The 27,528-nt window shown below is 40.5% G+C and overlaps 2 protein-coding genes across 3 annotated transcripts; one reads left to right on the top strand and one right to left on the bottom strand.

Annotated features, from left to right (window-relative positions):
- Nucleotides 1-52: 52 nt before the first annotated feature.
- On the bottom strand, nucleotides 53-17,057 carry clpxa (caseinolytic mitochondrial matrix peptidase chaperone subunit Xa). Its single transcript, XM_080730778.1, has 13 exons — nucleotides 16,700-17,057; nucleotides 15,270-15,421; nucleotides 14,234-14,333; nucleotides 13,412-13,566; nucleotides 11,251-11,413; nucleotides 6,961-7,134; nucleotides 5,151-5,315; nucleotides 4,871-4,959; nucleotides 4,258-4,422; nucleotides 2,418-2,711; nucleotides 2,236-2,328; nucleotides 2,038-2,144; nucleotides 53-1,755 (listed from the first exon to the last, which is right to left on the bottom strand). Exons 1-13 carry the CDS (start codon nucleotides 16,749-16,751, stop codon nucleotides 1,665-1,667), a joined length of 1,800 nt encoding a protein of 599 aa, XP_080586904.1. The 5' UTR covers nucleotides 16,752-17,057; the 3' UTR covers nucleotides 53-1,664.
- spg21 (SPG21 abhydrolase domain containing, maspardin) lies at nucleotides 16,442-27,220 on the top strand. Of its 2 annotated transcripts, none has more exons than XM_080730785.1 (9): nucleotides 16,442-16,485; nucleotides 19,288-19,352; nucleotides 21,260-21,421; nucleotides 21,935-22,015; nucleotides 22,133-22,278; nucleotides 22,397-22,505; nucleotides 23,860-23,967; nucleotides 25,167-25,307; nucleotides 26,148-27,220. In XM_080730785.1, the coding sequence occupies exons 2-9, from the start codon at nucleotides 19,290-19,292 to the stop codon at nucleotides 26,271-26,273; spliced, it is 936 nt and encodes a 311-aa protein (XP_080586911.1). In that variant the 5' UTR covers nucleotides 16,442-16,485; nucleotides 19,288-19,289; the 3' UTR covers nucleotides 26,274-27,220. The 2 variants fall into 2 exon arrangements, with proteins under 2 accessions (XP_080586911.1, XP_080586910.1); XM_080730784.1 differs by lacking the exon at nucleotides 16,442-16,485 and adding an exon at nucleotides 18,798-18,916.
- Nucleotides 27,221-27,528: the final 308 nt, after the last annotated feature.

The following is a 27,528-nucleotide window of genomic DNA, read 5'->3' on the forward strand; positions in this document are numbered from 1 at the left end:
AACAACTTTAGAACACATCCCAGTTGCCTGGTACAATGTCATTTGGGTTAGAAAATCAGGCTCATATCAAGTTTCTCCATGTGTCATCATTAAACATAACAGTACATGTTATTTCCCCTCCTAATTCAATTGTAGTCAATTACTTACTGTAACTATGAACGATATTAGCATGATTTATACCTACATTTTTATTTTTTTGGGGGCATTTTCTGGAGTACCCCCTGCAGTACCCCCATTTGAGAAACACTGGTCTAAAAGGACATGCTTCGTGGTTTTTCATTTTCATTACATTGGAAATTATTCTTTAATACAATTACTGGGAAAGATCAATGAACATAAATTCCTCATTACCTCAATGCTTTTCATAGTTGCTACATGAAAATGTCTCACACAATAACCTTTCCATTATATGACAGTAGCATAGTACTCATTTGCAGACAATAACACATTTCAAGTGAAAAATGTGAAGACAAAACAAGGAAAGATCACTGAGGAAAAGCTGTATTTGTATCAGATATTCAAAACACCCGTTTGTGTCTACTGTAATTGATGATCCTCTGACTTATTATCAGATCAATCAACAGAACACTCAATGTTATTTTTTTTGTCAGTCAATCATGACATTTGCACAATACATAAACTATACAGTAGTAATGACTTTGGACATATAGGTTAGTAAGAAATTTCCCAAATTTAATGACATACTACACATTTTGCAACTGCTGCATTCCAGAGATGAAACTGTTTACAACCACACTGATCTTTAGGTTTTTGATTGCAAATGCTGGTTACTTTACCTGTACTTTACAGTCATGGTTTGTTAAATTGGTGGCACTTTTGTTACGGTAAATGAAAGATTAACCCATATACATAATCAAAATTATCTCATCCCTAGATGAATTGTCCCTTGTAAATGGTCAGCAAGATGTGGCTTTTGATCAGAACCAAAATGTTATTTTTGTTTTGCTCACAAAACAGAAATAACATACTTTCCATACATGTTTTTGATACCTTTGTAAAACAAATATGGTCATAATCATACTGTGGCCACAATGCACTAAGTGTATGGTAATACGCTTGTCATTATAACCCTAGGATGACTAAAAGAAAAAACATAACAGACCATCCTTCACCTAATTCTTATACAATACCGTTTATGGCTTTAATACAGATGAAACATAGCTTCAAGATGCCATATTGCTTGGTATCTAGGATGGAAACATTACTTTAACTTAACCCGCTCCATGTATGTTTGGTATGCAATTTCTGTGGAGAATATTTAAAATCCACCCCTAAGCAGTAAAATGTTTAGAAAATACAAAAAGGTCTTTGTTAACGTTTGTTATTAATAATGATGGCATCAGTGACTCACCATACAAAAAGGAATGGTTCCTCTGACAGCATAAAAGTCTACACAAACATGTCAACACATTCTGCAGCTTGCCCGACAGCTGAGGCAGGTGAGACTCAATTCTACAATCACGTGGAAAAAGTCTTAAATGGAATAAATGCTCCTTACTGCCGCTATCAGGCCTGGCCTTCAAATTTCAAATTTTGAAAATGGGCCCATCGTGATCTGTTTTTCAAATAAAACGTCTATAGCTTATTCAATAGAAATTCTATGATCGGGGGAGTATTTTCCCCCCAATAAGATCATCCAAGCATCAGTTCTTGGCCACGTCCGCCTGCCTCGGCCAATTCTCCTCTTCAACCCCAGAGTCGTACTCTTCTTCCAGAGATTCCTTCACTGGTGCTCTGGAAAATAAAATAAAAACAGTTTTAAGTCTACACATACAACAAAATAATAAGAAAACAAGCACATAATCCAGCTCTCACTTTGTGCTCTCAATATTGGACTGACGGGCCAACTGACCGACAGAGTGTCTTCTAATAGCTGTGGTCAGAGCCAAATAAGACACTTTGGGGTTTAACTTTTCTAAATAAATAGAGCATGATTATAAAGTCAATCTATAAAGATCTCAAGCAATAACTTGACTTATATTTATGTAACAGTCAAATGAAGACAAGTATACTTACTTCACATATCTGGGCGACGATTTCCCTTCGATAGCGTCTTTGTTCAGTTCTACAGCCATGATGTCGGAGTGTGGCACATCAAACATTGGATCGAGCAGCAGCTTCTCCTGTTGAATACAATCCATTTAATTACACATGGCCTGTGTCTACAGTTAGCATTTATAACAATTCAGAGGGAGAAACAAACAACTTTCTCACCATGATAGATCTAAGACCACGAGCACCGGTCTTTCTTTCCAAAGCCATCTTTGCAATGGACCTCAAGGCTTCCGCAGTGACAATCAATTCACACTAAAATCAAACACAGGGATACCAATATTTAGTGAACGAAGGCATTGAGTGTTACTCATGAAGGTATTCTCTCAAGTGTGCATGCATACCTTGTCCATGCTGAAGAGGGCCTGGTACTGGGGCACCAGAGCATTGCGAGGCTCAGTCAAGATGCGCACCAAGGAGTCCTCATCCAGGCTATGAAGGGGCACCACCACAGGCAGACGGCCCACAAACTCTGGGATCATTCCGAACTCTATCAGGTCCCTGGCCTCCACGTGCCTCAGTAGACGGTCCTTCTCCTCAATCTCCTGCACTGCGTCAAGCTCCCCGGCGCTGCTAGCGAGGTCTGCAGCAGCCCGACGGCCCTGGCCCATGTCAGGTGGAGCACCGAAGCCCAAGTACTGAAAGCATTAAGGTGACAATTTCTTACAGTACATGACTGCTATGATACCTCATTAAACAGACAAAAAATAAAATAAACATACAGTATATATTATTATCAGAGTTGGGGTCCGTTACTCAAAAAAGTAGTGCACTACATATTACATATTACCTTTGAAAAAAGTAGTGCCTTACAATACTTCATACTACTAGTTACACTACTCGTTACACTACTTTTGTGTTACTCCATAAAAATGTCTGAGATGCATTGCCAACATATATTAGATGTATTAATATTTATTAGATATTATAATAATATCTAATACAATACAGTTGCTCACTGGTGGTAATTTGAATGAGTATAATTATAATAATAACAATAAATACAAATGATAATAATAATAATTATTATTTCTGAGCCCCTGGTGCCTTGTTGTAATTTAGGACTCCCATTGTGCAGCAAAAAAAAACAGCTGCCATACATTCATGATTTTATTCATTTTTATTTACGGACATACAAGGTTTCCACCTGACATAATATAGCCTATATATGGTTCTGTATCCGTATGTCAGTAAGTTTAAGCAGATTTCATTCCATTTGGCTCCTATGAATTTTACAGGCCAGGGGTGGACAACCTAACCTGGCAGAGATTTTCCCTCCGCAGAGCGCAGCACAGCATAGCAGGGGAGAATGATCAACGAGGCGATTGATTTACTGTGTACAGCTCAAACAGTATCAAACTGATTAGGCTATATAGGTCTATAGCTCGCTGCTGAAAACTTCATGTTTAAAAAAGCAAGATATCACAGATGTTTTTTGCATAAGGATTATATTTATTAATTGTCCGTCATCATGACAGCATCATCTCAGCAGTCCAGAGAGGTGAGGCGGTGTAGGTTTCTCTTTCCCTCTCTCTCAGCCTATACATGGATTTCCAGTAGGCTAATTCATTCTTGTGGCTTGCTGTATATTTAATACTCATTATTTTGAGGTTTTAGTTTATTGTGTCACATGTAGGATATTAATCTAGGTTGTTAATCAACTGTCGGGTTTGCGCACCGCGCTGCCTGCCAGTGCGACTCTTTTTTTTCTCTTTTCTCTCTCTCTCTCTTTCTCTCTCTCTTCCTAAAAGTAATTCATTTCTTAGCTTGATATTATAAATCTCCTTATAGTTGGGGGTTTTGTTGTATTTAGTCTTTTTATTAATCTATAAGTGTGACTGTTATCAAATGTCGGGTGCCTGCTACAGTACTGTCTGATTGCAGGCATGTCACCGTGACCTCCTGCTGCACTGACTCACTTGTGTTTGATTACCTCTTCTCTGGTTAGTTATTTTAGTGAAATGATAGTTCCAATGTTCTAAAAGACAACTGATGATGTTTACAATCGGTTCCTGCTGAAGGCAGAAGCAGGAACTGCAGCCACGAAAGTAGCGAGTAGCGAGTAACGCGACCAGGCAGTATTTGTAGTGTTATTATCTATTTCGGAGGAGTAGTGCCGTTACGTATTATTACAGTAACGCGTTACTTTGTAACGCGTTACACCCAACTCTGATTATTATTTACCTTTTCATTTTTTCTCCTACTGATTATCCTGTCCAGTCCGTTAAAGGCCCCAGAAGCTACAAACAGGATGTTGGTAGTGTCTACTTGCACCATCTCTCCCCGCAGCTTCCTGGAGTTCTTCTCAGGAACACTGACAACCGTGCCTTCCAGGAGTTTCAGTAGTCCCTGTAATGAAACATGATGGGCATGGATCTTACAAGAAGCCTGTTTCAATCAATAGCTTCACCTGCTCTCCATCCAGAGAGAAATGCAATATGTACAAATTATCCAGGAAATGTTTATGACAGCCAGCGTGAAATTAACTGTACAGGAGTTGTTCATGCTGGCACATATAATTGGTCACTCCTCACTAATGCTAATTATGCTAGTCTTTTTCTACTCTGCCTGTGTCTCAGAGGAGGGCTGTGGACAGTTCAGAAACCCGCCTATCAGTGACATCATCGATGATCAAGGTTTAATTGTCATGGTGCGTGGTGATAACTTAGTGTAACCATAGCTTGAGAATGTCACATTCCCTATAACCTTGGCCTCTCAACATTTCCTATACTGGGGGGCCAGTTTGAATAAATGCCACAGCAAAAGAGGAAAAATGTATTCTAGTGATTATACAGACCTGCTGTACTCCCTCTCCACCTACATCCCTCAACTGGTGAATTCCAGGGACACTGCCGATTTTGTCGACTTCATCCAGAAACACGATACCTGCCAGGAATGAGCATGAACTTCATGAAGCACTTGAAGGTTTTGTGCGTGCACGTAAATGCACACGTACGTACGCACTCACACACACAGTTTGAGTGACAATAGTACACCTATTGTCACTCTGTTTTTATTGGGTTGACATGCACCATGAGTCTGAAACCAAAAACAATCTTCAGAATACTGTACTGTACCTTGTTGTGCTTTTTCAACAGAGTAGTTGGCGTCTTGCAGGAGTTTCGCAATGACAGATTCAATGTCCTCTCCCACATACCCCGCCTGAGTTAGCGTTGTACAGTCACAGATGGCAAAGGGTACATCTAGGCATTTGGCCAGCGTCTGAGCTATGAGAGTTTTGCCTGCAACATAGATATCATTATGAAGATTAGAGCAGGCATCCACAGGTGGCATCACTGGATGACATTACAAACTACATGCCTACAATTTTAATTGTGCAGTGTGGAGTATAAGCACTGACCCGTCCCTTCATAAGGTTACATGGGAGAGCAGGAGCCTGAGAATACTGAATTTAGCAGATTACAGTCATTAATGCCGGCTCAGTTTAGATTTCACTTCAGTACCTTTAACCATGAACCCTACTGTCACTATTCTGGGGCAAACATTCTGCGAAAATAGATTTACAAGCTCGCAGCACATTGCTCAAAGCAACCTCCATGCAAGCTTGAGGGTTAGCGGCAAGTTAATAGACCTACAGTATATGATAGTATAGAATAGACCAGGGTTCCCCAATTAGTTTTCCCCAAGGGCCGAATTATGTCTAGGGTACCAAGCCGAGGGCCACAACATTGCAGGGGGCGACGGTGGCGTTCCCACTACTCCAGCGACAGTTTTCGGGTGAAAATCTTGTATGTCCAAAACAGTTCGTTTTGAATTTATCATTTTAAAAATGATTTAAAGAGGCGTTGTGTGCTTGTAGATCTGCTGTTTTCACTACTTTTGTTCGACGGCCTTGTATGATTTGCGAAAGAACGTACAAATTTGGAGATACGAGATTTCCACCCGACAACGACGATATACTAGTGTTGTTGCTGCTCTTATACCACCATTATTACTGGGGTTGGTGTGGGCCAGACAGTAGCCCCCCGCGGGCCGCTAATGGCCCGCGGGCCGCCTATTGGGGAACCCTGGAATAGACCCTTGGGGGACTGCGGTCAATTAATTATATGGGGTTTAATTGGTTAATTACTGGGAATGAGGCACATTGCAGGTCTCTCCCCAACGGGTGCTCTCTGTCTGTAGTGTACAAGGCATCCACATTCGCTGTGGTTTTTAAAACATTTATGTTCATACTGAAGCAATCTGGCAAGCCATCGTCAAAGAAAAGGAAACACCCACTCGGTTTGTCCCAGACTCTGTCTCGAGAGAATGATACTGAAGTGACCTGTGACCCGGGCCACTCACATTCAACTCATCCGTGTTCGGTTACCTTTGTTCCAGGCAATGATACCCTGCTGGGTTTTGCGGTTACACCCCAATCTGGGGAGAACGTCAGTTGTGTCCATTTTCTAACCCCCTGCCCCCAGATAAACTCTCCATTGTGAACTGTACGTGTCTCGTTTGTGACCTCAAGTGTGCTGCTTAACCAGCTCTCACAACAGGCTTACTGTAAGAGTCATGGGTAATGTGATGATGCCAGACCAGCTGGATTAGCCATTCTGATTAGTTGGATTTCTAGGCAGTTAACAACATGAGCTCTTGTATCATTTGAGAATTTTAAGTACATTTGTCTGCTGATATAGCATTTGTCACAGACAAGCTGCTGCATTACAGAACACTTGATATTAAGTAGGGATGTCATAAATATGTCATAAAGTTCAGGCTGATATAACAAAATAATTGTAGACTAACCGTTCAACTTGTAATTTAATTAGATCCAGATACAGTGTCACAGCTCTATAAAGGGTACATGACAGCTAATATACAGTAGGTCTTCTGTTTAATGGGTCTTCTTTAATCCATTATATATTGTTTTAACTTCCTCACCTGACCCAGTGGGCCCCAGCAGTACAATGTTGCTTTTCTCTAGTTTAATGTTGGTGGGGTGGGAGTCTAGGATCTCTCCCCCTCTCTTCTCCTGGGGAGGCTGCTGGTTTGCCTGCTGTGATGAGGCACCCAGAGCGTTGCCATGGGGATTGAGCCCAGCAATCTGCAGTAGCTCTGTGGAAAAACAAAGAGTTGGATTGGTGATCGTCAATTCATCTTATATATACAATTGAGCAAAAGCCGCATCCCACAACTCAAGACTTCAACTCATAGCTAGCTCAGATGTCGGTAGAATGCACGGCACAGCCGTCCGCTGATTCGCCCCCCGTCGCCATGGTGACCGCCCTCCATTGGCTCATTCCTATGGGACCGGCGGATCCTATTTCAACCGAGGGGGGCGTAGCCACACACACACACACACACACACACACACACACACACACACAGCCCCTAGAGAGCGCAGCCCCTCCGAGAGACTATCAGTGCAGAAGCGCGTGGAGAGAGAGAGAGAGAGAGAGAGAGAGAGAGAGAGAGAGAGAGAGAGAGAGAGAGAGAGAGAGAGAGAGAGAGAGAGAGAGAGAGAGAGGCACGTGCCCCTCACAGGCACAGTCAGTGCAGAAGCGCGCACACAGAGAGAGAAGCATTACTGTGCTTTTTGTGGGCAACATGGCTTGGAGCAGCTGTGCGTGTGTGCATGTGAGCACTAGGATGAGCCCGCCGAAGGCGGGCGAAATTCTAGTATATATACAATTGAGCAAAAGCCGCATCCCACAACTCAACGGTAGGGAGGAGAACGTAGGGAGGAGAACGTAGGGAATAATACCGCCCATAACTATCATTGGCCCCCCGTTGCCATGGTGACCGGTGATTGGCTCGTATTCCCAGCTATGGGACCGGCGGATCCAATTTCAACCGAGGGGGGCGTAGCCAGAACACACACACACACACACACACACACACACACACACACACACACACACACACACACACACACACACACACACACACACACACACACACACACACACACACACACACACACACACACACACACACACACACACACACAGCTAATAGTTAGCTCACAACTTTCCACTTTCTCTTTCACCTCAATCGCAGTAACATCCGTATACACCACGTCATCGCATCACCAATACGTTTTATTTTTTATTTTTTTCTCAATTTTTTTTTCTCAAAAAACTTTTTTTCTCTAAAAAAAAAACATATTTGGCCATTACACACACAGAAAGAGCAGAGGCATAACAGTCACTTCTCTCCATAATAAATGTACCACCAATAAATACATAAATAAATAAAAGATTAATTAATGATAATAATCCTTAGCTTGCCCTTAGGTCGTCTTACTGGTAGTATATAGCATATATTATAATATAGTAGATAGATACATACATAGATTGATAAACACAGATATAGAACTCCACGGCAGTGTTGTTAGCTTCTACAATGTCGACATTAGTATGTGTGCCTTTTACACACCAACAAACACAGACAAATGTGCAACAATCAAATATAGCTGCAAGCAGTGGCCAAGCAGGAAAAAGCTAAAGAAAGCAGCAAGGGAAAATAAATTAGGATTCCAGTCTACATACAGTCTACGCATCAAACCCTAACCCTAACCCAAGGCCTTTTGGTGCCTGACTCACAACTGGTTGTTGGTGCATGTTGTGCTGTTTAATTGTAACAGCAACATAAACTGCCCAATTGCAATGGAATCTGATCAAAGCCACCCTGTACCTCAGGGGTTTGTTTTCGACGAATATCTACTCCTATAGATGCAACGCGGCGACCTAGAGGGGAGGCCGGCATAGCCGGCCGACCTTCTAGTTTCACACAAACGGCAACTTCAGGCAGGTGTTTCAAGGCGTAGTATTGAAATGCACAGTTGCACACATCTGGTCTTAATTACTTTAGGTGTATTTGGTGTTTTAAATATAAGCCTAGCATCTGCTTAAATAAAATAGTAAAGCTATATTTCTGGCATTATCATATATGTAAATTATGGAATCTGTATACGAGGCAATGGTGAGAATTAGGACCTAAGCTCTGAGATTCTGCAGGTTTGAAGGTAAGGAAGCAGGTTCTCAAGGCAAGGGTTCAAGGCAACCAAAACATAGCACAGAGTAACCTGAGAGCAACATCTAGAATATGCAGGCGGGGTATCGGTGCAATAAATTCAATGTGTCACATTTATAATAATTATTATTAAAATGAGACACTTAGGTAGTAGGCATGTGTTTATTGATTGACTATTCTCTCTTTACACAGAAACAGTAAAAGTTTGTAAATAACAGAAATACGCCATTTTAGACCGTCTCACTCCCAGCCAGTATTTTTACTCAATAACTACTGCACCCATCTCCAAGGGAGAATATTAACCTCGCATTATATAGGTTGACCTACTTTTGTGAACCCTATACATAACACATACCTCTTGTTGTCACCTAGTCGTTTCTATAAATAAATATTTCTTCCAGTCTCAGTGTTTGGTTACATACTGAGTAAACATACAGTAACCGGTTACTAGTACACGGAAATGTCATGGGCTAGATAGATGTATTGCTAGATACAGTATATAGTATTTGTCATATATTTACACAAAGGTTTCACTTTATATAGTTAACTACTGTTTTTTCAAACTAGCGCCAGTGTACGTCCTCAACTACTAAAGCTCATTGTGGTGCATGTACAGCATTCTAATTGGGCTGCTCTTATCTCTTTTCAGGAGGGACCTTTATCCTCTTAACCCATTTAGGCCTGAACACATTATGACGCAATATTTTATGCTTTAAATATAAAAAAATAGCAGATATACAAGCTCACAGCGCGGCGAGCTTGTAGATCTGCTATTTTTGAAAAATCGTGAAAATTAGAATTTCGACCCGATTCTATAAGTGTCTTTTGAATCCTTCTAAGATTTTTGGAAAAAAACCTATGTTTCTATGTCAGCAATCTGGCCAGCCATCGTCAAAGAAAAGGTCCTTTTCACTTAACTGGAGCTCAGTTAGTCTGTTCTTGAGAGACTACTATGTCAGAGGTTCTCAAACCTTTTCATGTGAAGGACCCCCAAAATGATATGTATTTGGCCACAGACCCCCATTTCAAAATATTTAGTTCCAGGGACCACCCAGAAGCAAAATTTGAGTTACAAACGTTCGCTTTGAAAATACATATATTCAAAGATTTGCACACATTTTCACGACTTTTTCAAAAATAGCAGATCTACAAGCTTGCAGCGCGGCACTCGGCAACAGTCCGCCATTCCGAAACACCGCTATTCCGAAGCAGGGTTAGGGTTAGGTTTAGGGTTAGGGTTAGGGGTAGGGTTAGGGTTAGTTAGGGTTAGGGTTAGGGTAAGGGTTAGGGTTAGGGGTAGGGGTAGGGTTAGGGTTAGAAGTCAACGTTCGGAATAGCGGTGTTTCGGAATGGCGGGGTGTAACCGCGGCACTCGGTGCCGCGCTGTGAGCTTGTATATCTGCTATTTTTCAATGGTTAAAGTAGTCAATAATCCTAGGCCTAAATGGGTTAAAACATGTTGTACAAATGCCAAATCATCATACTGACATTCAGGATATCTAGCATTCAAATAACTTCAAGTTTGGCTAGCAATACCCTTATTAACAGTGCAGCTCACCAATTTGTTAGGCGCCCTACACACAGTTGCAACAGATATCGTGTCCGTGTATTCTTGAGATTGAGGGGGGGAGGGGAAGATCCAATGCATTGTCAATGGAAGGTTGTTTGGTTTTTTGTCGTTGCCGTGTCTCTTGGCCAAAAGACAGCCTGTGGTTGAGCTAGAGACACGGCAACGACAAAAAAAAAATCACACTTGTGTTAACTGAGCGGTGGAGTCTGTGCGTGTGTGTGTGTGTGTGTGTGTGTGCGTGCGTGCGTGCGTGCGTGCGTGCGTGCGTGCGTGCGTGCGAGTGTGCCTTGCCTGTTCTGGCCTGGCCTGAACAACAGCGCCCCTCCCTTAACATGTGTGGTCATAAAAGGTACTGTAGGCTACATACAGACAGACAGACACGGACGGAGACAGACATACCCACACACACGGCCACGTATAGGAGCGTTGTGACCACCGCTCAACAAACAACCTTCCATTGACAATGCATTGGAACTCCCCCTCCCTCCCTCATTCTCAGACGATACGGAGAAGATGTTTCACGCATATGTGTGAGTCCGGCCTTAGACTTTTTATATGTTTCAAACTTAAAAGTAGTTTATAGTAAATCTTTTCCCATGACACAGTGTTTGCGCCATATTACCAACCTCGGGGAGTCAAGGAGGCCTGTTTCTCTGTTTCCACCTGTTGCTTGGCACCAGCAGCAGGAAGGTTGTTGTAGATGCGCTTGTAGTGATTGTAAACGGCCACCGCCATTACTTTCTTTGCATAAGACTGGCCAATAATGTACTTGTCAAGGTAGGCGTAGATCTGAAAGAAAATGTTAGCACATGTTTAGGGCTGTCACAATTATTACATAATCGTCTAATCGCAATTATTTGACATAATCGCGATTATTTTGTGATAATCGTCATAATCGTTAACATATTGAAAAATGTTTACATATGTTCAAACATGTAAAAATAGCGGAAATAGCAGCTTGTAGATCGGCTATTTCCACTATCAAAGTTATTTTTTAAGTAGTAAGTTGTCAAATATGTCGTATATTGTATATTTAGGTTATGTGTCATATCTACCGTGTGCAACTTCAAAGCCTAAAAGCCAACGGAAATGTAATTGTCAACAACAAAAACACAATTAAATCGTTAATTGCAATTATTTGAGTGATAAATAATCGTCATGTAAAATGTCATAATCGTGACAGCCCTAGTTGCATCCATTTTCATTGACGGCAAAAGCACGTGGTGATATTCTACTTTACGAAAGAAGTGTAATCTTAAAGTGATGTTTATCTTTTGTAGAACCTTGGACTGTATACTGTAGCTATCTGAGCATGATATTAGTTGCCCCACTGCTCTCTCATTGCAAAGTAGTTTTGAGTTTTGGTACAATGACAACGATGTGCAATTAACCAGGAGGTGAAATAGGCAGGACTTGTTTATCTGAAATAGAATCTACCTTGTGTTGGTTTATGTGCTATAAGTGTTTGGACACATGTTTTCGACATGCAATGAGGTCATGGAGAGAGAAAACAGGAGTCTAATAACCTGCCTGTCCAATCTTGAACGAAAATGACATTGTGTGCACTGCTTTTTGTGAATGAAGCTGCACAACACAATGCAATGTTCAGTGAAGCCCCACTACACAGGCAAGCTTCTTGTGTGCATGTCCTAGTGTGGCAAATGGAAATAGCTGTGTTTATGAATGCTTAACCAATCAGGACAAAAGTTCTTCAAAAGAACATGTTGGTAGAACTGTGATTCACTGGAAGAAACTGCACAGATTTCTTTCTCTTTGTTTTTTTTTACAACAAGGGTTCATATTTTAGATTGTAATTATAGAAAAGAAAAGGTGAGCCACCTAGAAGATTTCAGTGGGTGGGGGAGTCTGGGGACGTGTACAAGTGGCTAAATAAGTCTTTTTAGACTCGTCGGCGATTTCTTTATTACTATTTACAGTAACACTACCAGCCCCCATAAGTCACATCTTGCCCATGACAGATTGCGGCGCATCTTGGGAATGGATTTATTGTGTCAAAAAATACATATTTAGCCACTTGTACGCACGCCCCCACCCACTGAAATCAAAATCGTTAAAATCGTTAAAATGATAGAAAGCAGTAAATGAAAACATTTTCTTTTCTCTAATTACAATCTAAAATTTGAACCGTTGTTGTCCTTTAAGTTTCACTTTTTTACTTCAAACTTTTACTTCAACACAGTACTTCAAGCTATAGCAAGGCCAGAAGAGGTTCTGTTTCATGATGTCATGCACCTGTCAGCATGAGCTGTGATTGGTCTACTTTTGAGGGCACATACTGTACATACTTATAGACAAAAACAAAAAGGTTCAACCAAAGTTCAACATCACTTAATAGACCCTATTCATGGCCCGCCCACGCACGCGCACTCAGCAAATTTCTCAGCAAATTTCTCAGCAACTTCCTGGTGCTGACCGTCAGCTTTGAAGGGTAAAGTAACACAGAAATTGCTGGACTTAAAGCCAACAAATCATTATTTCGAACGGTAAAGTAAATTATAACGCTTTGTGCCTTTTACTATCTTGTGTTCTTGATCATGCAAGCCGTATTTTATACTGTACTATTCGGAAATTGCATTAAATTTGCGATCTCTGTGTTAACTCTATAGGCTTTTAGTAGGGTTTTCCCCTTCAACCGTGACTTCAGCACCAGGAAGTTGCGTAACGTGAATTCTGTCAATTACCTTACCTAATTACCATGAGGTTGTACATGATATATAAATATATATCTTTTAGGTCTGTAACATTTTGTATGAGGGGTTTCTGTACCTTTTTGGGAGGGGGAGGTGGTTTTTGCTGAAAGGCAAATTTGACAGCTTCGTTTGCTGACTCTTGCTCTTTGTTGAAACTCTTCTTGGAGTCGGTCTCTGACAGCACCACGAAGAAGTGGTGACATTTCTCACATTTTACAAAACGAGTAGAGGCTAGAGAGAGAGAGACAGAGATAGAATCTCAGATGTGACTCAATCTGTAGAGAAACTAGGTTAGTGTGTCCCTGCACGCCTGTGACCTACAGTATATGTATTGACTTAGACATTAACCTCCTGATAAACCACCCGAGTGGTTTTGATATTATGAGCAATTTGAAAGAAAATAAACGTAAACAAAATCATTATTATTATTATTCTCTTATAATATACAAGTAGTCTCTTATAATTTGTTATTAGAAAATGAATCTGTACTATAGTTTTATGCTGACTTGCTGATCTATGATTTGAGCATGTGATGACTAGAATAAATACCATGATAATTACATAAGCCAGTTACATTACAATATGCATATATTATGGGCAGTAAACCGTCGGCCGGCAGATGCAAAGCTGATATGTTATTACAGGGTAAGGCCAGTGTATACTAGTAATGTACTACCAGTCACAAAGCGAAGCAGGTCAGAAAGAGGCAGCCATAGTATACCCTTACAAAAAAAACTTTTATGTTTTAAGAGTAAACAGAAACTTCACACAGTATGTTACTTATGTTACTCTGCTCAAGACCTTCCAAGTATTAGCTCAGTTAATGGTATTTAGTTAAAGAATAAATAGAAACATATCCCTTTAGTTTACCACTAAATTAATAATGCAAGACACTCACACACAAAGGTTTCCACACGTATGCAGGCATCTCCACATTTAGGACAGCGAAGCTGGCTGCCACCAGATCCTCCTCGTTTCCCCGTCTCACCACCCGATTTCTGCAATTTGCAAGGAAACACAATGCTAGTTGTAATACCTAATCTCAGCTCTCAAATGTATCTGCAACAGATGAGGGAAAGTGTCTTAAAAAAAAAATATATATATATATATATATATATATATATATATATATATATATATATATATAATTTATATATAATTTATAACGGTATGGTATAAGAAAGTAAATATAACTTTATGGAAGAACTCTTATAACAATAACGATGATTAGGTCAGATCAGATGTGAGCAGTGTTGTTTTTGACAGCAAATTTTGATTTAGTTTTAGTCATAGTCTTTTGAATAAAATCTCAGTCATAATTTAGTCTCCTGAAAAGTTTTAGTTTTAGTCTAATTTTAGTCGACTAAATATCATGAGATTTTAGTTGACTAAATCTACAGTTGATTTAGTCAACTAAAATGTATTTTGGCAGGCCTTGATGGCATCGTAATGACTGATTTTTCACTTGGTTGCGTGCTGAAAATAGCCGATCTAGCTCACAACAAACACGTCGCAGCGCGACGTGTTGTGAGCTTGTAGATCGGCTATTTTCAGCACGCAACACCTGAGAGCAACCAAACTAAATTACTTTCTCCTCCACTAGTCCCTCCCTAATGTTTTAGTCTAGTTTTTATTTTGTTGACGAAATTGTCAATATATTTAGTCTTAGTTTTAGTCATCCCAGCTTAGTTTTTATTTCGTTTTCGTCAGTGAAAAAAACGCAGTCGACACACAATTTTCGTCATAGTTTTAGTCGACGAAATCAACAACACTGGATGTGAGCAATAGGTACAATGCGAACAGCATTGTATGATTGTGTACTTTATCATGTCATGAGACAAGTCATGCATCGTACGTATATTACACCGAGCAGATATAAATATACTTCAGATATGTTACAGTAAATAGAATACATTTGAATGAAACAAAAATACCTTGCCACCTTCCCCGCCATCTTTGATTTCCCTTGATGAAAAATATACAGATGTTTCTGAGAATAACCTCACAGGCACTTTTCTGGTCAGCGGCACTTCAGGTTTCCCTGGTCTACTTAAAATGGTGAAATGATATCGCGAAGAAGAGATACCTGGCAAGAGAATAAAAAAAAGTATATAATATAATAAAACTTTTCATTAACATCAGAAAATGACATCAGAGATCAACTGGAAGAGAATTGTGCACCGTACAAGAAGGCTACAATGTTTACTTGTTTCCTTTTAGTTAATTTACAGTTACTCTGACCAATGAGCACTAATGTGCTTGTTGTTATAATGTATGTCCACTCTAACACCAGCTGCATTTCCACTCCATGTCCACCCCCTGTGGGAACTGGCTGCAGTCTGCCCTCCCCGTTTACATATCTATAGAACAGAGTGTAACCTGAGTACCCTGTCCTATATTATTACCTAATGTATGTCATGTCAACCTATACTGTACTCATAAAGTCTGACTAGACGCCATCCAATGTACTTTTGTTTTAGCTTATACTACCTATTAGCCTACTGTTTGCATGCTTGCTCTTCTCTCATATCCATTTTATTCTTTGTACACTTCACCTTAGCCTCATGGATGTATGGCAAGAATGTGCAAAGCCTTCATCAAGTTCATCATATATTTTGATTAAACACTTGTAACAACATTACGTATGCATTATTTTATAGTTTTGATGTCCTGATCATTATTCTAACATACTGTATGCCTCTGCCTGCCACATCAAGCCATGTAGGTCAACTTATGTCACTAATGTAATGTTACATCAGTCATTAGACTACATGTCCTGAATGACTGTGCACACAATCAAACCTCTACTCTATATTACTGTAATTGCTGAATAGGCCTACATTATTTAATCAATAAAGCAGGGCAGTTCTTGTCAAATAAAACAATGCACATGTCAATGCACTCAAAAACTAAACTATGTATTTATATAATTTATATAAAATTCATTTTTCCCCCCACACAATTGAGAATAACCACCAGAGTCATCAATAAAGTTCCAGGTGCACCATTTACCATATGAGGATGAACTACTGGTGTCTAGTACATGCAGGGTTAAATAACCCGTTAGACTTGTGTAACCATAGAGTTATGTGTGTGACACAAGGTCTCCGAGTTCAGAAGTCAATACAACCACACGGGAATATCCTAATAGTAAATGATGCTTATTACACTATTATTATTAATCATTATCATCATTATCATACTTGTTGTTGTCATGATTACAACTATTATGCAAGAATTTACTTAAACACTCCCAAAGTGGGTGTGTTGTCTGTTGTTGAATCATGATGGCTTAAATGTAGCCATGGCAGGTACATGTCAAGATCATCATCACTGAGTGAATAACGTAAGAAAGTCCGCTTACCTTTTTTCGAGGTATAAAACAGCCTCGTCGCTGTTCTACAAGTGCAGGACATTATTCCTGTGAAATAAAAGCTTGAGCAGCTATTGTGGCAGAATATTTGCCTGACTTAGCTACCGTTACAGAACAAAATGTTCTGCTTGTTGCAGGGGGTTCCTCTCTGTGCGTTGGTCCCGTCGGGAGAGGGTCAGGGTATGGGGTAGAAGGGATGGCAATAAACATAAACAACTGGTAAAAAGTGTACGCGTGCTATTATGTTATAATATTATAATCTCGTTAGCTAGCTAGCAAGGTGGCTGCTGTAGTCAAGACACACTACTAGCATGGTAGCTAGCTGGATCTGGATCCACTCACTCAGCTGCAGGCAGGCAGCAGCTGACGTTAGATAAGTGCAGCACAGGCCCACTCCTCCCACTACTCGAGATGTGACCAGTGGTGTAAAAAAGTAACTACATGTACTCAGATACTGTACAATTTCGAGGAACTTTTACTTTACTGGAGCATTTCCAGTTGTCAGTACTTTTACTTCTACTCCACATACAGTCTCCACTACATCTCAGAAGCAAATAGGCCTATTGTTACTTTATGCTCCATTGCAATTTAGCCTATTTGAAAACTTTAGATCTGGTATTGTCAAAAGATGTTTATACAATTTTTACATTTGAAATCAGAAAGATTTTTATACAATTTATACATATGAAATCTTGTGAAACAGGACATTCTGCACAATGAGTAGGCTACAAAGTTGATGCCAATAATCTTGCAGCTTTACTCAAGTAGCTCTACATTTTCCAGACTTTTACTTGTAACAGAATATTTCTACATTGCACATTTGCAATCACACATGTGTGAAGTGAGCGGTGCCGGCTGCACCGGGTGGCTGCAGCTGGTGTTGCCATACTCATAGGGACATAGACACACTCGATCAAATGATACGGACATACAGACAGTGTGTCAGTGTGTGTGTGTGTGTGTGTGTGTGTGTGTGTGTGTGTGTGTGTGTGTGTGTGTGCGTGTGCGTGTGCGTGTGCGTTTTTGTATTGGTCCCTCCTTCCTGTCCAGTGCCAGCGGTATTGCAGCTCACTTCTGCCCAAATGTCCCTATGCCCATATGTCCATGGTGCAGAGATGTTTTTGTGCCCAGTTGTCTAAGTGCCCCGTCTGCCCAGTGCCCACCTAACCCTTTTGCACCTCTCCAGATGCCTACGTGTCCCTAGTGCCCAGCAAGATGTCTCCACCCCTAAGTGCTCACTCGTCCAAGTGCCCACATGTCCCCAGTGCCCAGATGGTTTTAGTGCCCAATTATCCCTAGTGCCCAGATGGTTATAGTGCCCACCTGACCTCACTTCACACAGGTGTAAGTGAGCGGTGCAGGCTGCTCAACAGCACCGCTGGGTGGCTGTTAACTGGTGTTGCCATAACAGAAATACCATATAATACTACATTATGGACAGACAGACATACACACTCAGCCAAATGTTGGAGCGGCAGGCTGAGGTACCGCTCAAAAAAAGTCTGATAGTTGTGCGCCGGTGTTGTGCATGGAAAATAACAGATCTACAAGCTCTATACGCGAAGCGTTGTCGTGAGCTTGTAGATCTGCTATGTTAAGTGCGTGACTCAAGTAACAACGAAAATATGATTCTTTATGACATCTGTGTAGTGTATTACAAGACAATAGCTGGATACAACTTTTTTGTGGTTGATAGAACATAATAGGACCAAACTTGAAAATGAATACCAACAAATTGTCATCTGATAAACTGTAGTCCCAAAAATCACCTTTGAAGGAATGTTTGATAGTGTTTTCTCCAACTTTAGTCAGAGATACAAGTGACATAATAGGGAAATGTACCCTGTTATCCAGGACTAGGTCATCGATACTCTCTTCAACCCAGAGAGGGCAGTATTGTGTCGGAAATATGTTTACTCAGCAGCACACAAAAAAACCCTGGCAGGAAGAAGAGGAGGAATGTTTACTAAAGGGTAATATTTTTGCCCTCGCTACTTATTGTAAGGACTCGCCGCCCACAACACTGCAGGCGGTGGGGAGGCTGTCTTCCGTTAGAGCACACAAGGTAGAAGAAGTACCTTGGGCGTATTTTTTGCGGAAGTCTATTGAAACTCAAGTCATATGATCAGAATCAGTAGAAATGATACACATTAATGGATAGAAGTGAATCTTGATCGGATACTCTGAATGACAACCAGGAGGAAAACGGTAATATGCCTCGCAATTCAGCTAAAATGTGCCCTTTTTACCATTTCGTGCTTAAAACCGTCTCAACTAAAATGGTCGATTTTATATCATAGTCACGTGTGGGTTGGCCCCAAATACACAACCCAACATTGTTAGCTGTTCAGGCAGCCAGGCAGCGTTTTGTTATTGTTTCTGATGTTTTATGACCATTTAGACGATCATAAAACACCAGAAACAATAACAAACAACACAGCTAATTCATACCGGGGGATAGGCGAGCGATCAGTGTGTTTATGGAGCATCACCAGCTAACCTTACTTTAAATATGTCGTTTGGAAAATAAAATAAAAATCTCACTATTTGTTTTGTTTTTATTGGAATGTGTGCTCTAGAAATGGAGGAGATAAAAGTGTCTCCTGACTACAACTGGTTCAGGAGTACGGTGCCCCTGAAAAGAGTAAGTATTTAATCTTCTTGTTGTGTACTAGAGCCAACACAGTCACCCTGGCTGGCTTAGAATTACATGATATTTTTGATTGATTGAATACTTTTTTCTAAGTTTGCATAGTAAAAGGTAGCCTATAGGACAAGGTACACGGTCAACTAAAAAATAAAGACCACAAGGGAAAGCTTTTGAGGTTGTTTAAGTCACTTTCTCAAAAGATTAAGTTTTGAAGGTTTAGTTTACATACAACACACACTTTTATTGAGATTAGCTGAATTTTGTTTCCAATATAGTATGTGACAGATTTTACTAAGGGGAGAGATCATGTGTGGCAGATTAAGGACATGGCCTCACAACCCTTTTGTTATTGATAATCTCCTATGCAAAGTTTCAATGTTATATGAGATACATAAAGTGGTTCCTGTGTAAATAAGCCTGAAAAGCTTACTAGGATCTCGTTCTAAGCTGACCTTTTACCAGTCATGAAACTGTACTTTTTCCTATGCAACCTTTTAATAAATTATTCAATCAATCAAACAAACACCATATCAAATATGTTGTTTGGCAGGGGGTCCATTTGCTTATCAGAAGGTTACTGGTTCACCTCCCAGTCTAGTGTCCCTGAGACACACAACCCAACCCCTAATCAGTGTTGCCAGGTTTTGCAAGAGAACCGAGGCCAAAAGAAGCAACTAAGCTAGGGTGACCAGATGTCCCGTTTTACCCGGGAGTCCGGGACAGTCCCGTTTTCAAGCTGCGTGTTCCGGTGTCCCGACAAATATCTCTAAAACACTAATATGTCCCGGTTTTCAACATTCACTGCAAAATTGTCCCGGTTTTCGCCAGAATTAAAATAATAGTAGCTGTTTTCAGAGGTTGCATAGACATTTATCATGTTCTTTTCATGAAAACATGCTCACCTAACCAATCAGAAAAAAGGAACAAATTCATTGCGTGTCTGAATTCAACGCTGAGGCTGTTTGTCAATCACTCACTGCCTGTTTGCAACCCTGCGGTGCGTGTGTGCGCGTGCACGAACGTTAGAGAATGGGCACGCGCGTGCGCGGTAACGTGCGCATTGCTTTTAATGGTCCCAGTTTTAGGCAACAGTGTTTTGCGTCCCGGTTTGAGTGGCTGAAAATATGGTCACCCTAAACTAAGCTCACAGCGTGTCACATTGCTATTGAAAAAAGAAATCTGGAAGAAAATATGGAATACTTTTGAAACATTTTGCAACACACAACTACAGAGATTTACAAACTACTGTAAAGAAAATCAAGCCCGGGGCGCCCGCTCATAAACATAGAAAGGTAGACGCCTCCTTCGGCTCTGGGGCATATTAACCTCGCGTCCCCACTCACCAGGCTTTCTCGGTATACTCCCCATCTCTCTCCACATTTCCTGTCAGTCTACTGTCCTATCAATAAAGGCATAAAAGCCCCAAAACAAATCTTTTAAAAAAAAGCCCCAAATTGCTTATAATAAGCAGACATGGCAACACTGCCCCCAATTGCTCCTCCCAAGTGCTCATCATCCCCACCCAAGCAGCCATCAGATGTAAAGCTCAAAACTGAATTTCTCCCATGGGTAATCACAGCTAAATCAAATTCATTTAAATAATTTGGTAAATGTTGCTCTACCATTGCTGGAATTAAATGGGGGTAAAGGGTGAGGCAATTTGCCATCTGTCCTTGTGCCTACCAAATACATCTATGGCGGCCACATAACATGTGGCCTAATGAAATAACAGCCATTTAAAACTGCTGGGGAATGGGGATCTTGAAACTATTAACACAGGGAATCTCGCTGGAAGTCCAGTCATGTGAATGTATCTCGTCGTCCTCCTGATACAGAAAAACAACAAACATACATGCTTCGTTCAACACACAATATGCCCTTCTATTTTTCTGTTGTCATAGATAATAGTTGATGATGATGACAGCAAGGTGTGGTCCTTGTACGATGCGGGGCCGAAGAGCATAAGGTGTCCCATCATCTTCCTCCCACCGGTCAGCGGAACAGCTGAGGTGTTCTTCCAGCAGGTGCTGGCTCTGACAGGCTGGGGTTACAGAGTCATCTCGGTGAGTGGGAAAATAATGTTGGGTGCAAAATAAGAAAAGTTCTATTTAAAAATTGTTAAATGTTTAAAATCAGCTTTGTCAGTCACTGTACTGTATATGCCAAGCAATTGACGAACCCAAAGAGGATAAAAATGCATGACACTATGTGCTACTGTGGGTTCTTGCCAACACAATTGATGAGACACTGCTTTTAATTAAAGCTAATGTTCTTCATTGACTACACACATGTACACGAGCTACAACACAGGATTATATGGGTGCGCCAATTCTATAGCCCAGACTTGCTGGCTCTGCTGTTTACCATGTGTTTAAATCAAAGTCCTATATAACATTGCTCCGTTGATCCAGCTCTCTCTCTCTCTGTGGCACTGCTGGTCTTCTCTCTTGTGTGTGTGGGGGGGGGGGACTTGAACTTTAATAATAGTAATTATGCACTACTAAGCAATGTATTTATCTTGGTTGGTCTATCTACCTTGTTTATTGATCAAATGTTATCTTTCTCTGCTGTCTTAGTTGCAGTACCCTATATATTGGGACCTCTTGGAGTTCTGCGATGGGTTCCGGAAGCTTCTTGATCACTTGCAGCTGGATAAGGTAAGCCGTATGTTATTAAGAATAACATCCAATTTGTTTCTACCTGGTCTAATATCTCTATTTGACTCTAAGACCAGTTTTAATTTATTTGTGGCTTGTTTTTTCTTTTTTGAAAAGGTTCATCTGTTCGGTGCCTCTTTGGGTGGATTCTTGGCCCAGAAGTTCGCTGAGTGCACACACAAGTCACCCAGGGTTCACTCATTGATACTGTGCAACTCGTTCAGTGATACCTCCATCTTCAACCAGACCTGGACAGCAAACAGGTATTTATTTACATTACTTTAAAAACATGTCAGTGATGCCATCACCTTGATGGTCTTCCTTAATGCTTGATTTGTGACTAAACCTAAGCATTTTCTTTATCATGCTCTACTTCCTTAGTTTTTGGATCATGCCTGCCTTCATGCTAAAGAAAATTGTCCTGGGGAACTTTGCTAAAGGACCTGTAGACCCTAAAATGGCAGATGCAATTGACTTCATGGTTGACAGGGTAAGTGTTATGGGATCAATTCTAACTCAAGAGTGGTGTTAATTTTGAATAATGTGCCCCTCCTTCAAATCCTATCGTTCATCACTATGACTTCCATTTGTTTGTTTGTTGTCTGCAAAATAGTTTTTGTTTATTTGACAATTATCAGAGAGCTTCAACATGTGTTAACTTATTGACCACGACCACCCGAGGAACCCGCTATGTCTTTCACTGCCCGTCTTCTCTTACCTTTTAACGAGGGCACTAGAGTTTCCATCGTGTGCGATCGGACATGGACTATGCATTGTGCGTGCGCGGGTAGTTCATCAGCTTCAAAACAAAACAAACCTGGTGAAAATCCAGTCCAGACGTTCTCTATCTGCCAGCCATGTTGTATAAACAGAAAGCAAACGGCCCCAATAGAGGATGAACCAACCTGCTTCCGGTTTCCGCCTCCATGTTAACATAATGAGTCCATGTTGAAACCGTTCGTGGAGGATTAGTTCTGTCCTATTTTAGTTCTGGTGCGATAAAACATTTTTTCTTTTTCTTTTATTATTAAATTCTCTCGTTCCTCGGGCCTGGCGGAGAAGCAGTTAAAGTTTTCTTTTGGCAGTGAATGGGTTAAAGTTTCAGGGTAGACAAAGACTTCGGTCAAAGAACCTTCTGGATAATTCCCTGATTTACTTCAAGCTAGTACATTTGGAAAAACAAAAAATAAATAATAATTGTAATATTAATGTGCAGTGACACTTTGGTCAGGTTTGTGTGAACTTGTGTAGTTACCTTGTCATGACTCATGATGTCTACTAGTTTAATTGGTGAGGTATCTTGCTCCATTGTGCTATTGATTTAGAAATTGATAATTCAACCAAAAAGAAAATAACTTAAACAATTCCATACAGGCTTTTGTATATTTGCAGAGTCGTCTTTGTTTGCATTTGCTTATGTGCTAAAAGAATGCAAGTCAATGAGGAGACTATTTTTGGATTCTCAATTTTCAATCAATGGCGTAACGGAGCAAGTCGGACTTGTTGGACTAGTTGCATCATTACAAAGTAATTGCGCAACGCAAACCTAATTGCGCTTTAAGGCTTGCAAACTGCATTTGCCATGAATTACCCTTGCAGTCAGATAAATAATGGGATTAATTAGAGAATTGGGTACCTGGCCCTGCTAGTTGCAGCTTTGTAGTTAGATTCTTGATGATAATGGGGTCTGATTTGACTTGGATCATAGAATACCTCACTGTTCCCAAGTACAGTAAATAAAGGTACTGTGCTCACATGTAGGCACATAAGAAGATGAACCTATAACTCACTAATTCTCCTGTTTATTGTCTCTTTTCATGGCTGTGTTTCCCTGTCTGCTGTAGCTGGAGAGTCTGAACCAAAGTGAGCTGGCCTCCCGGCTGACGCTCAACTGTCAGAATTCCTACGTAGAGCCACACAAGATAAAGGACGTTGCTGTCACTATTATTGACGTAAGTCTAATAATTATAGTAACCTTGATTTATGTCTTTTTCTCTCCGCAATTTTGTGGTTCAGCTAATTCCCCTTGAACAACGGAGAATGGACATGGTCCCTGCTAACACCCACTATTGACCAGGGGAGGGTGTAGACCAGGGATACTCAAACTTCTGAACCAGAGGGCCACATTACAAAAATGTCAAGAGGCTGCGGGCCAGTAGATGACATTACTTGATAACTTCTCTCTTTTATTTGCTTTATTTCCACATAACGTAAGACAAGTGCAATGTGCATTATTTTATGGCTTAGAATTCCATTTATATTCATTTAGATTACCCAGACTGTTTAGTTACCAAATGGCTAATGATGCAGTTGTTAAGTAGAGCTACAGTACATCTCGCTTTCATTTGATTTGCATTATGCCTACAATGACATTTTGGGTATGCTAATTAGTCGGACAGAGCCAATGGTAAAAAAAAAGAAAGAAAATCTGCGATTTCAATGGCCGCTTTGTAGATGTTTTGGCCATTATCTCTGGAATGCAAGGTCCAATCTGCTCAGTTTAAAGCTTGTTGGATGCGTGACATCGAGGACATTAAGCCGGAAGTGGCCCGCGGGCCGGAGTTTGAGTATCACTGCTGTAGAGAACTGCATGCCTCCTTCAATACACAGGAGTCGCCAGCCAGCCATTTCTTTTCACCTGACATACCTTTTAACTGGTAGCGCGCAATGCATGCAGAAGAACACACCGTCTCTCTTGGTTCCATTCACTGCACCCTGATCAACCAGTAGGAGTCGCTAATGCAGCAACAAGGACACAAAACATGGCAAATTGTGTAGTTGAAGTGCCTGCTGTGAAGGCATTGAGTACTTTTATCCATGTGGGATAGTAACCGTTTAATGTCACTTTTTCTGCATCAGCTGATCGGCCCAGTTGACTCTCATTCACCAATCACTTAAATCACATCTCATCATCTGCTTATCAATCAAGCCACTGTCACTTGAATTCTGCTATTATTTGTACCCAGATGTTGTGCAGGTTATGAGTCTGGTTTGAGCTATGATTTTTATCTATCTGTCCTGTCTAGTATATCAATGGTGCTTCATGTACTTACATGCCACTCAGATTCAATTTAGAGCCATTTCTGACAAAGATTCTAAATGCTTTAATACAAATGTCTGACAGAAGCATTATTCTCATGTCTCACTAAAGGTGTTTGATCAGAGTGCACTCTCACTTGAGGCCAAGGAGGAAATGTATAAGCTGTATCCAAATGCCAGACGAGCTCATCTCAAAACGGGTGGAAACTTCCCCTATCTGTGCAGGAGTGCGGAGGTCAATCTCTATATACAAGTAAGGAGGGGGGATGACATGCTCTGTTTGGTAGAAAGAGGAAGGTGTTGGTTAACCTGCAAAGAAAACAATGGTGAAAAGAGGAAGCAAGCCTTTTAAAGTCATTTTAAGTGTGACATTATGGCAGATCTGAAATATTTTAGCAGTCTGCATTTATTTTTATGTCAGCTTAGGCATTTAAGCCCTACATATTTCGTTGTACTACAAATAGCCAATATCAGGGGCCATTCTAGGGTCAGACCTATAGCCACTGTATGATAATTAATACATTACAACATTATTACAACTTACATTAATATATAAAATAGGTCCTCCTGAGCTCCTGCTGCCCTGTTAGAAAATTATAGTGTCTCACAACAAAACTGCACTCATGGGAAATGTTTATGGTTACTATGAACTGATCCATTCCAGACACCATGGAGAGAAAACGAAAGGGAAACAGATGGAAAATATATCAAAGGAGGCCAGCTGACCTTATTTGTGTCTATGTCAAACAGTTAAAAAGCACGGTGGTTATAATGAAAATGAAAGTAACGTTTCCTAATAATCAACAACCTCAAACTTGCAGCCATACTGTCAAAAATAAGTGTGGTATGTTGTTTTGATTATTTATCAAATAAAAATTGCTTGTCAACCCTAAAAACACTGGCCAATGGCCATTCTGCAAGCTCACACACGTTGTGGGCTTGCAGATCGGATATCTTTTCTTTTTTTTTTTTTAAATGTGGATTTTTTCTTTTTGGAAAAACATAAACATTTATCCAAAATAGGGGTGTCAGAGTTAATGTGGTCAATGATCATGTGACCAGATTCCTTATTTTGTGTATTGTGTATTCTCAGATTCATTTACGCCAGTTCCATGGAACACGGTATGCCGCCATCAACCCTGCCATGATAAGTGCAGAGGAGCTGGAGGTGCAGAAGAGTCATCTGAGTGACAGCAGGGATAGTGACGAGGACCAATGAAAATTGCTTCTTCTGCGTGTTTGGACAAGCAGAACTGTGGGCTTTCCCCCTCCCCTGGACCAGCAAATAAAGATGCTCTCAACCAATAACCACTCACCACAGCACACACTAGGGCATTCACGAATAGTGGTTTTACTGTTCGAATTATTCAACCTCAAAGTATTCGAATAGTCGAATATTCGACAGGACTGGCCAAACTGTCAAATATTAAGTAAGCAAGAGGCGAACATTGTGAAAATAGCCGTGCTCACAACGCCTCGCGTTGTGAGGCTTTGTGAGCGTTGTGTTTATTTTGGGGGTCACGGCCTAAAAAGGTTTGAGAACCCCTGGTATAGAGCATTTACAAATTCATCCACCAGGGGCATTGACAAGTCATTCTTATGACTTCCTATCTAGCCAAGCTTTATAAACTATATATGTTTTAAAGAGAAAACAATAAAACAATTAAAATAAGCGAATATTCGACTTTGGTGAACAACGTCGAATAGTGACTTTGATATTCGAATATTCGAATATTTGGTGAATGCCCTAGCACACACGTCCTCTTATATAAAGTATTCATTTCAAAAGGACTTTTGCCAGACCGCCACCGTGGCACGTTTTTTTCTATGAAGTTGAATAGTCAATCAACAGGATCAATTGATTATATTTTTACTTTACAGAAAAAAAGCAATATTTTGATAATCACTTGTACATAAAATGTGATTGGCTGCTTTGCTTTACAACTGTATGATGCCATGAACCTTTTCTGCCTTATGTAATAATATGAATTTCATGACTTTGATAGATGTTGCACTTTTGAATATCCTGATTCCCATTTTGACCTTGTGTTTTTGTTTTGTTTGTTTTATGGTTACTACTGCCAACCGTGTACTCTTGGTCAGAAAGGCAGAAAAATCTTCGCACTGATTACAGAGAAACGTACCTGTGTTTTTGTTCCATGCTATTTACTGTCACATGTCAACCATTTGATTTGTAATGGAGTAAAATATGGTATTGAATTTCATGGATGGATTTGGTGTTATTTTTCTCTCACATTGTTTGGGTGGTGCAAGTTGCTTGATGTTCTTGTACTTCCCTATGTTTCAGTAGAGTAGAGCAGGGGTTCCCAAACGTTTTTGTCTCAGGGCACCCCATAAATATTTTTTTAATCTGAGGCACCCCTACATTATAATTTTCACTCCCAGCACCTTATATTTATAGCATTATCGTCGTTGTCGGGTGGAAACCTTGTATATCCAAAACTGTTCGTTTT

This window comes from Nannobrachium achirus (assembly GCF_963921795.1).
Source record: "Nannobrachium achirus genome assembly, chromosome: 7".
NCBI lineage: Eukaryota > Metazoa > Chordata > Actinopteri > Myctophiformes > Myctophidae > Nannobrachium > Nannobrachium achirus.

Coding starts and splice junctions, on each gene's coding strand:
- clpxa (XM_080730778.1), bottom strand. CDS start 16,751: ATGTCCTGCACTTGTAGAACAGCGACGAGGCTGTTTTATACCTCGAAA. Junction 15,422..16,699: donor GTTTTATACCTCGAAAAAAG/GTAAGCGGACTT, acceptor TTCTCTTGCCAG/GTATCTCTTCTTCGCGATAT. Junction 13,567..14,233: donor ACGTGTGGAAACCTTTGTGT/GTGAGTGTCTTG, acceptor CTCTCTCTCTAG/CCTCTACTCGTTTTGTAAAA.
- spg21 (XM_080730785.1), top strand. CDS start 19,290: ATGGAGGAGATAAAAGTGTCTCCTGACTACAACTGGTTCAGGAGTACG. Junction 19,353..21,259: donor GTACGGTGCCCCTGAAAAGA/GTAAGTATTTAA, acceptor CTGTTGTCATAG/ATAATAGTTGATGATGATGA. Junction 23,968..25,166: donor TTGCTGTCACTATTATTGAC/GTAAGTCTAATA, acceptor GTCTCACTAAAG/GTGTTTGATCAGAGTGCACT.